Source organism: Lytechinus variegatus, chromosome 19, assembly GCF_018143015.1.
Source record: "Lytechinus variegatus isolate NC3 chromosome 19, Lvar_3.0, whole genome shotgun sequence".
In the NCBI taxonomy this organism is placed as follows: Eukaryota; Metazoa; Echinodermata; class Echinoidea; order Temnopleuroida; family Toxopneustidae; genus Lytechinus; species Lytechinus variegatus.
The window spans coordinates 15,923,455-15,934,931 of NC_054758.1; the positions used below are offsets into that span (position 1 = coordinate 15,923,455).

Consider the following 11,477-nt stretch of genomic DNA (forward strand, 5'->3'; position numbering starts at 1 on the left):
TTATTTATTTTCCTTGGTGGTGTTATAGTGGGGGGGGGGGGCAGTTTAGACTGTCAAGTCATACCATTGAGCGTATTTCTCCCTCGGGTTCGTCATCATTTTTAACCAGTGCGCATGCGCCCGCGGTGTGCTCCGATAACCGAGAATAACTTGACCGACTTCGGCTTCGCTGTAACCGGTATCCGTATCCGAGTCCTGTCCGGTGTCTCGCTCGTTCGTCACCGCGACTAAAATCTGGACGCGTTCGAGTTTCTCCGCGGGGACTTCGAAAAAGAATTGGTCGTTGAATACGGGGTCGACATCTGACGTTGCGACGCGGGTCTTTCTTCTCCTCCATTTTCTGCCGCCCATGATGAGTCTAGCCCGAACACAAGAGTCTGTAAAATGAGGAGAAAGTCATATAATGGTTACAATAATAGATATTGTGGTTCTTTGGAAAAAGAGAAACACTAGCATGGTTTCGGCAATGCCGTCAATTTTAATTGTCAACACCCTCATTTATCATCATTTCCACCATAATTACGAACACCATCACTGGTATCAAAATCTTTACCATTAACATTATCAACATAAACAATATGATCATCATTATCATCACATACAGTCTTTGTCATCATCATCATCATCACTATCATCATCATCACCAACATCATCGTCATCATCACTATCATCGTCATCATCATCACTATCATTATCGTCATCATCATCATCACCAACATCATCATCATCGTCGTCATCAACATCACTATCATCGTCACTATTACCATCATCATCACCACGAACATCATAATCATCATCGTCACTATCATCATCATCATTATCATCGTCACTGTCATCATCGTCATCACAGTCGTCGTCCTCATCGACAACTTCATAATCATCATCATCGTCACCACCACCACTACATCCATCGTCGTCGCCGTCCTCTATGTCATCATCATCATCTTACCTATATTTCTCGAGTCATCTTGGCACGTAAGGTTCCTCGCTCTTAGAACACCAAGAAGCAGACGGTGTGATGTTGGCAGGTAGCTCAGAGAAAGCAGTATCTCACCGCACATTTTCTGAAATAAACAACAAAACATCAACAATCTTCGACCAGGATGGGTGTTTCATGAACTGTTCGTAAAGTTACCCATGACTTTACACACGACAGGAGCATTTATTTGGATCTATGTCAGCTAGTTCAGACGAGGATACGGGGCCCGGGATACAGGGGAGGGGAGGGGAGGGAAGGGGGGGGGGTGAGTACTGGCGCACCCCGTATCGTGTAGGGCATAATTGCGGAAGAGGAGAACCAAAATGCCTTCATTTGGAAGTGATGACCCTATTTCTTTTGGTTGTACATTAATTATTAAGGGGGAGGGACAAAATGCACCCTCTTCTGAAAAGGTTTGTTGTATAAAGTAACCAAAATAGCACAAAAAGAGTCATCCTTCGTGTGTAAAATTATTCGTTAATTATTTCACGAAGTGGCCTCTTGGTCATTACTTCAGGTACTGAATAACGAGCGAAATTCGGAAAAAAAATTGAACTGGTTATGAAAGTTGTGAAACCCTCTGCAATCTATTTTTCCCTGTGATTAATGAAGTGTTGTTTTATCATCATTATCTATTTAGTGTGTCATTGTCATTTTTGTTTCAGAGCCAACAATATCGATTAATCGAGAGCAAAATGATGAAAGAAAATGGATAGATTCATTAAAGTACGAAACTGGGGGAGATAGGAAGAGAGAAAGAGATGGAAAAATAACAAGAGAATGATAGAGGGAGGGGGGGGGGGGGTCGCGAGGGGAGGAGGGGAAGTGCGATACGGAGAAGTGGGGCGGGGGTAGGGAAGATAAGGAAAGAGACTAGAGTCCCATTTGCGATCGACAAAAATCAAAGAATAGGGGCGCGATTTTTTTCTTTATTTAATCAAAAATAAACTTATACTTTCATATCCCCTCGAAACTAACCTTCATCGGCTCTTTCAGATCGTAAGCTTGCGTTATCTCATTCGTTGTCGTGACGTCATAAAGAGGAATACAAATCTCGCCAATCACGTCCTTTCGCGAGAATTTATGAAAATTGACCACCTCGAGCCTGATGATGTAGTGCGTTAGTTCTTCGGGAGAAAGATTCACAACAAAGGTTTCTTCAAAGGTTGGGTTCTGCGTTTTCCTCTTGACCGCGCTTTGGAAGTAAAAATCATGAAAATGATCTGTAGTTGAAAGAGAGAAGGAGAGAGTTGAAGGGAGAGACCAAACAAACTTTGACGTTACCGTTACAATACCTAATAAAGCAAAGAGTGAAAGAGGTAATCGAGAATTACATTAAATTTGGCACATTGAAATGAATAAGAATGATATGAATTCAAAGAATATTAAGGTAAAATTAAAGTTAACTAGAAATGTATTTTAAATTTATTGATGCCTCAGTCCGATAGCATGACTGCCTTGTGACAACTCAGTATACCCGGCAAATAAGATATGCACTGCATGGCTTCATTTGAACACCAATGTGTGTGTAATTATCATGAGTACTGGGTGAAAACTGAGGAAGTAATGAGAAAAGTTTTCCAACGGACGGATCGTTTGTGAAACAGCAAACCCTTCAATTAAGTTTTTATTTCAATCTGGTGGGTGTGTTTTATAAAGCTGTTCGTAAGTTAAGAGCAACTTGGAGAACGACTGGTGATCCTTTCTTGTGGTAAATGGTAGACACCACAATGTTCATTGGCAATGGGTTAGCGCGTAAGAAAGGTTTACCAGTCGTTCTTAAAGTCGCTCTTAACTTACGAACAGCTTTATGAAACGGCACCCAGGTATATAAAACATCAATGGTCATGATATCCGAAATGGAAACACAAAATAGAATTGAATGTAACAAAATCGAATGAAATAAAAAGAAATTAGGCAATTGAAATGAGCATGACATGGAATGAGGGACAAACGTACGGATCAATATGAAAAAAGGCCCCGAACTAAATTGGTGATAAAAAAAATAATTTTCGACACAATCTATTATTCTTCATTGTTTATAACATGTACAGTGTCACCTTTATTGCTTGATCTAACTCGTATTCGAACATAAGGATCGATGCTTTCTGAAAATGGCCTCAGCAACAAGTTCGTCACTTCGAGCAACGTAATCGTCAGCTTGTTCGACTGGCTGTATGATAACGATAGAAGGACCTGACCGATGTCGCCGGGAGATGTCTCGACGTCATCGATGTCGAGATGGTGGATGTTCTCGACCGGGGTGATTTCGTGGACGGAGGAGGCGTTGCGTCCGAGCAGCAACGAGCGACTCTGTTCCGAAAATTATCACAAAATTATAGATTTTATATGTATTCAACATTTATTTAAAATCAATTGTGCATAATATTGAAATTTCTATTGCTTATAATAAATACTGTCCTGGGGCCGTTTCATAAAGCTGTCCGTAAATTAAGAGTTACTTCAAAGGACAAGCCTACCCCAACACAAAAAGTTCATTTGAATTAAAGGAGAAAAATCCAACAAGCATAACACTGAAAATGTCATCAAAATCCGATGTAAAATAAGAAAGTTATAGAATTTTAATGTTTCGCTTAATTTCACAAAATAGTTAGGTGCACATGCTGGTCGGTATGCAAATGAGCAGACTGTTGACGTCATCCACTCACTATAATATTTCATTTTTTAAAATTATAATTATGAAGTATGAAAAATTCTAATATTATCCTCATTGTCATGTAAAACAGAACTTTATTCCTCCCTGAACATGTTGAATTACCATTATTTTAACAGTTTATGGTTAAGTCAGGTTGGTCCTTTCTTAGGCTACTATTGTAAAATCTTTCAAAATTTAGATATTAATGTTTCTCTACTGATTCAAATAAACTTTTTGTTGAGGTTGGCGACTGGCGATCCTTTCTTGTGGTAAATGATATTGGCCATTAAATGTACATTAGTGATTATTTAGCTCGTAAGAAAGGGTCACCGGTCGTTCTTAAAGTCGTCTTTAACTTACTAACATCTTTATGAAACACCCACAAGAGGTGACAACTCTGAAAGCACAACTTTTGTTGACGCCCTCTACGTTTGTTTGTCTTGGAACTTACATCATGGACATGGAGCGATCCATAACCCTCTGAGGTGTTGGAACACGAAGTGGATGCAAGGGATATCTTTTCAACGCCGCTCATGGACCTCGATGGCGGGAAATTTTCTAGAGCATGTTCATCACGTGATTTCTTTTCTGTAACCATGGTGATGGAATACAACAAAAAAAGAAGTGGAAAGAGGAGAAGGCGGGAGAAAAGAAATTAGAGGTGAAGTGAAAAAAAAGGGGCGAAAGTATGTGAGAGCAAAAGGGGTTTATGAGGAGAGATAGAAATGGAAAGAGAGAGAGAGAGAGAGTAAAAATAGAGATGAAAAGGGATAGGAGGAAGAACACACTGGTGTCATTTACAAATAGTCTATATTGAAGAGTGCGAGATGTATTACAAATATCATTCATATATCAAAAACAAAAGCGGGCCAAGTATGGATCCCTGGGGTACTCCACACATCCAATGACCTGTACATCAGACTTGTGATTGTTAACTAAGACATATTGCTTACAATTTGACAAATAACTTTTGAAAAGAGAACACCTCGTATACCATAAGTTTTTAATTCATATAAAGGAATCGAGTGATCTAAAGTATCGAAAGCTTTGCTTAAATCGATAATTAGTGTAATAAATATCTTCTTGTTATCTAGTGAATTAAAAACTTTACAAACAAAATCAACTAAAGCAGTGGAGTGCCCAGAACGAAAACCGAATCGACTATGTATTCATGAGGTTATATCTTGGGGCCCGATGGACCGATTCTCACCAAATTTCGGTTGTGGATTTTTTTTCATCATGCTCTACCAAATATGGTATAAAAAGCGCTGAAATGCCAAAAGTGAAAATTGAGGACGTCACACTTCGGTACTCTACAGTAAGACTTCAGGGAAAAGAAGATTCTGTGCTATGGGCTAGTGTATGGGCTGGTTGCTCGCATTGCCTTAAAACATCAATTGCCTGTTAACTATCAAAGCGTATATTGCACTATGTAGTCCTATATACCGAAATCTGACAAAGTTCATACAGGCTTAGTTGGAAAGCTTACTGTAATGTTTACTGCAATACCATTTCGTTATTGTACACGGTCTATACAAATAACGAACAATGATCATTAAAGATAATATATGATTATATTGAATGACATGGCTTATCTTCATGGTAAGCCTCATAAACAGGAATGTTACCGTCGTTTCGGCCAATATTGCACTCATCTACAATTCGTGCAACAATGTTACCTAACCCGTGGAATATTCCTGGTGTTTCATTTTCAGCTATCCAATATACTCACCGGTTTTCCTCTTCCGCCAACACAAGCAAATAAGGAAAGCAATGACGACGATACAAATAAAAGCTACGACTGGTATCCCAACGCGGATTATCCAGAAGATAGCCGCATCGATGCGAGATTGGTAGGACGGATCGTTTTGGGCATGTGTCATCTCTCCGGTATCAATTCTCTGTGGAGGGGGGGATATATTTACACATTTAATGGATTAATATAGTGTGGAGCGTTGTGGCCCAGTGGATAAGTCTTCTGACCTTGAAACTGAGGGTCATGGGTTCGAATCCCAGCCATGGCGTAATTTCCTTCATCAAGAAATTTATCCACATTGTGCTGCACTCGACCCAGGTGAGGTGAATGGGTACCTGGCAGAATTAATTCCTTGAATGCATGAGCGCTGAAAGGCATCTCGAGCTAAAGCCGGGGTAATAATAATAATAACAACGCGCCTCGGAATAGAATCTAGATAGATGGCGCTATATAAATGCCTATTATTATTATTACTATTATGTCACAGAAATAGAAATCAAAGGTTCCAAATAGTTCATAAATTATGTTCTGTCAAAGAATGTCTACCTCAAATTTCAAATGCTCTTTCTTATTTCTTATCAATTTTGTTCAAATTTTCTCAAACTTCTATTGATTGAGTTTTCACACAAGCTAACCTGTTCCCAATGTTCCGTTCTTCTTCAATTTGTTTTGGAAGGAAAATAGTTGTATTTTCTTTATTTATTGCGGTTAAAAAATCCTGCTATCTGCTAAAATGCTTTTAAGCAAGGCCGTGAAACGCTGTATAAAGCGTCTGTATACACTTTATTATTATTTTCTTTATTCTATGCAGCATAGACATGATAGATCGTCATCAATTTCACTCTATTCAGAATTATACGGGTCAGTTTTTCATACATACATAGGCCTATATTCTAAACATGAACCGGGTACACTGCATAAACTCCGGTGTTGATTTAACACCAGCAGAAAATATGTATTATTTTCACACCAGAGAAGTAATGAAACAACACCAGTTTGGAATCAAACCGATGCTGTTTTGATGCTAATTTGTGTTGTATAAACACATATCTGCACCAAAACGGAACTGGTGTTGTTAAACACTTCTCTGGTGTGGACTATATAGATTCCGGGCTGGTGTTAATTCAACACCAGAGTTTTTGCAGTGTAAAAATATGACTGGGCATGCAGTATAAAAGTACATACTTACTTATGTGTGTGTCATTTATAGTTTTCATATTAGTATCTATATTACTCAAATGATTCGGGAACATTTTGTTGGGTTTACCGACTCATTTAGCGTACCAGAAAATTTTATATAGAGCAAACGTCAAAATGCTATCGGCATTGTTCTGTTATGTTGAATTGAATATTGTAAAATTTGAATGGGACAACAACTCTCGTTCTTTTTCTGCTTCTTCTACTTGATTTTCTTAAAAGGGCACTACCTAATTTATGTGTGACAAAACGAACGAAGCGAGTGAGCACATTTTCTTTACCTTCATAAAAGTCTAATTCTGTGAAAGATCCTTCTGGATTTTTTTTTTCATTTCCGTTAAGGTGTCCATATCTAAATGTGTAAGGCTGAAGTGATATACTGATAACATGGTAGGCTCCTAAGATGCATTTTCATGAGATTTTTGTGATCAAACCTCCGAATATAATTCTATTATGAAACAAATTAGAAGCAGTTTTATTCATACATCATTCATATAATAATAATAATGATAATAATATAGAGTATTTCTAAAGCGCCAAATCCACATTGATTATGTGCTCAAGGCGCTGAAATATACTTGGTATATCATTATTACCCCGGCTGTAGCTGAGCGGCCATATAGGCGCTAAAGCATTCAAGGAATAAATCCTACCGGGTACCCATTCACCTCACCTGGGTCGAGTGCAGCACAATGTGGATTAATTTCTTGCCGAAGGAAATTACGCCATGGCTGGGATTCGAACCCACGACCCTCTGTTTCAAAGTCCGAAGACTAATCCACTGGGCCACAACGCAATATTGAATTTGCGGGGTGATATAGGCCCTCCAGTTGTGCTAAAAAATTAGTGACCCCAACCGCAAAATACACTCCATAACTATCAATGCTACAATGCTTGGCGAGACCAAAGAAACCAACTATATAATGTAATATTTTATCACAAGTCCTGACGTCACAATTGAATATTTAAAAATGACATAATCTGGACACTTTCTAAATTTATTCTAGGAGGTTCATTAACTTTTGAGCACCACTGTCATGACTGTAGGCCTACAGATACCAAACTCACACTCCCTCACTAACCCACGCCCCAACCACCCTCCACACAATCATAAATATATATATTTACCTTTCATTTTTTAGAGCTATGCTCCTTTTAAAATCTATGATTTTATTTCTTCGGCATTTACTATACCTTTTATGATTATTTTATATATATATATATATATATATATATATATATATAATATATATATATATATATATATATATATATATATATATATATATATATATATACATATGTGTGTTTACATATATATATATATATATATATATATATATATATATATATATATATATATATATATATATATATACATATATATATATATATATATATATATATATATATATATATATATATATATATATATATATATATATATATATATATATATATATATATATGTAAACACACATATATATACACACACACACACCTTTGTAGAAGCATAAACTCGCCAGCGCTCGCCAGTCAATATAATTCTGGTTTCGAGATGACAAAAAGAAGTGTTTACAGCATTCTACAATTTCTTCATCATGTATTCATGTAGACCTCGGTATCCCATTCCCAGACTATATAATACGGTTGTGTTCCCTGATCCGACAGTCAAAATACATTTTAAAAAATCATTCAAGCAGTTAGAAGAAACCTTTCGACTGTTAAAGGCTTACGCAGAGTAGAAAATTGCAAGGGTGCAAGTGTTATAGACCTTTTGTCTTGGACCTTGGAGGATTTCTTAAACTTATGGAAATTGTTTCTAGTCAAAAGTGTCTTCGGATCCCTCGGATTGAGTGAAAATTGCATCAGGAAAGAAACGAGGACACAGGTCAAGCCATGCAGTATAATCCAACACTCAAACTGAGGTGTTGTGACCATCACTATAGGATTACAACACGAGGTCTTAAAGGTGAATGCAACCCAAATAAAAACTTGTTTTTGTAGGGAAAAAAGGAAAATCTATACGAATTGAAAGGTGAAAGTTTTAACAATATAGGGCAAGGGCAACCAATGTGAAATTAAGTTATGAATTTTAAAAAAAGTTGTAATTGGTAATCACCATACCCATGGAGACTTCAAATTGGTCGCATTTGTGATGTCATAGTGATGTAAGGCAACGACTATATACTCTTAATCTATACTTCAATACAACGAAATGCCAAAATGTCATTTTGTTTTTCCAAAAGTTTTATTACAAATTATATATTTCTTATGAGGACATAACGCAATACTACCTGAGTTATATTTAGATTACTGCCCCAGGCGAATACTTAGAAAAAAATCTCTGATAATCAAATACATGGCCTGTTCATGCTATGGAAAAGTGTTTCTTGCCCCTTGTCATAATTTACTTATACTGTTGCCAATTCGAAATCTACATAGTCCGATTAGGGATCTCAATTTTAAAGCAGTCACAATTTTCTTATAGCTGGCCCGATTTATTTCAAACTTTCACCAATCTGTTTTTCTCCTTCTAACACAGCATTTCATGACCAAGGCTAGCTGGGTCCCTTTTACGATTGCATCCTATAGTTCGAACAGTAGTAGTACATCATGTCTTTATTAGAGATCAAGAATAACAGGAACCAGGCCAGGGGGCTGTTTCACAAAGATTTAAGTATGACTTATTAGGTCGCACTTAAATGTCGACGCGTACATGATATGCAACGCGCAATCTTATTGATCAATACGCAGAAGTGCGCGTCCTCTTGGCATGATCTGACCAATGCTGTCATGCCTTTTATACTGCGCGCAACTAGACATTTAAGTGCGACTCTAAGTCATACTTAAATCTTTGTGAAACACCCCCCAGGCAACCTATATCAGGTTAGCCGGAAGGTTGAATTTACATATTACATGATACATAAATCACGGTACATTATACATTACAATCATAATACATTATTGTTCGATACAGTAATATAACGATAATAATAATATTAAATATTGTTAGTTAACACCATATAGTGTTAAAGTAACAATCTACGGTGTTAATACCCATGGGAGTTGATGAACACCGATGTGACTAGTATTGTCCCGAGTCTATATGTACACCGCTTTGGCGGTTTACGCCACCGTAAATATTTTTGGCAACGTTTGTTTGTTTGCTTGAAATTTATTTCTGCGTTCCACATGTTCAACATGTTCTGTATGTTATGTAAAATAGATCATGTATATATTTTATCTTTTTATATGGAAATAAATACAAACAAACATAATACAACATAATCAATTATTACATAGATTTTACATATATACACATTTTAGACACACGTATCATTTAAAATATCTTTCTGAATATAAAAAAGTGTACGAAAAATATTATTTAACTGAATTTCAGAACGCGGGAGACCGCCGTCATGAGCGACCTGCTTGATGTTGACGACGGCCTCAAAGTAATGTACACTCACGTCAGTTTGGCCTATGCTGCAAGCTCAGAACGAGTTCTGCTGAATTCATGTTAAAAACAACCAATAATCCTGTTGCTATTCCGCCCCTGATTCCACATGGAAAAGCGCCGAAACATCCAGCAGTATTATTCCGAAACGAGTAGTTCTATCCAAGCCGGGATCCACGCCTTAATCAGAATAAAATAATAATTTATTGCGACCGTACTATGATGATTAAATTTTGTGGCACAGCAGGCATTATACTATGTAACCCTGGGTAGAAGCTTTTTTTTATCAATTTACCTACGTTTTTCTAGTGTTCTGCTTGAAAAAATTGCAGGTATTTTTTTCAGTGCGTATTAGGATATAAGAGTGTCTCTGCTTCCTTCTCATAAAGAATACATGAAAATGCTGGTACACACGGAGTACTATATCCAACTACTATCAGTGGTATCTAACGCACCACTCCCCCGTGGGTATACGGGTGGGTCACGGGGGAGGGGAAGGGAGACAAGCTTTGGAGAGGTATACTGTCAAACAAACACAGGGGCCGCGGAACGGTTTTCAAAGGGGGAGGCAGCTGACCATGCTAAAAATCACAATCATATGGTCAATTTTACGTTTTTGTACACTGTTTTGGAAAAAAAAGTGGGGGGGGGGGGCTGAAGCCCCCAGCCTCCCACCGGTTCCGCGGCCCCTGAAACAAGAAAAGAAATGAACAGACCCACTTACAATCAGACAGGCAAACAAAAAATTATGTGCAAAAATGCAAGCCATAAAAAAAAATATTACAGACAAATCAAACGAGCATACAAAAAAATGAAATAAAACATAACTTGAAGCAGATGTGCCTGCAGTGTCGCTTCTGACGAAAATGTCTACAAAATTAACTATTTTTCGTATAAGTAAACCATGAGTCAATTTTTTTTATTTTTGCATATTAAAAACAAAATCAAATAAAATTCAACAGCATGATACAGATTATAACTTTTAGTCATGCTGATGTTTAGGGCCTATTTGTTGGGAGATATTTTTTTCTTTAGACAGGAACTTTCCATGTTTTAGCCCCAAATGAGACGAATCTACATATATTCAATCAGAAAATACTCACATCGAAGTTTAAAAATGAGATAAATAAACAATATAGAGTCTGCATTGAACAAAGAAAAAGAAAAACACTCTCGACATCTTTCTTTTTTTTTTAAAACAAGCTCACACCTAGTTACCAAGCAATAATGCACATAGTATTTCCACTTATTTAAAAGCAGGATAAAAGAGCATTGTAGATTAAATGCCTTGCTCACGGGCATCGCTGCCGCGGCCGGGGATCGAACCCCGGACTTTTTTCATGTATAGCCAGGCTCCTAGACCACTCGTCCACGGCACCTCCATCTCGAGTAAGATCCTAGAGTAATGCTGCCATCTACTGCCAGTTTT

At 37.3% G+C, this 11,477-nt stretch overlaps 1 protein-coding gene across 1 annotated transcript; it reads right to left on the minus strand.

Moving 5' to 3' along the window:
• Positions 1 to 10,341, minus strand: LOC121406164 (synaptotagmin-2-like). Its single transcript, XM_041597183.1, has 7 exons — positions 10,062 to 10,341; positions 5,368 to 5,536; positions 4,087 to 4,223; positions 3,040 to 3,292; positions 1,958 to 2,202; positions 950 to 1,064; positions 1 to 377 (listed from the first exon to the last, which is right to left on the minus strand). The coding sequence occupies exons 2-7, from the start codon at positions 5,516 to 5,518 to the stop codon at positions 46 to 48; spliced, it is 1,233 nt and encodes a 410-aa protein (XP_041453117.1). The 5' UTR covers positions 5,519 to 5,536; positions 10,062 to 10,341; the 3' UTR covers positions 1 to 45.
• Between the last annotated feature and the right edge of the window lie 1,136 nt (positions 10,342 to 11,477).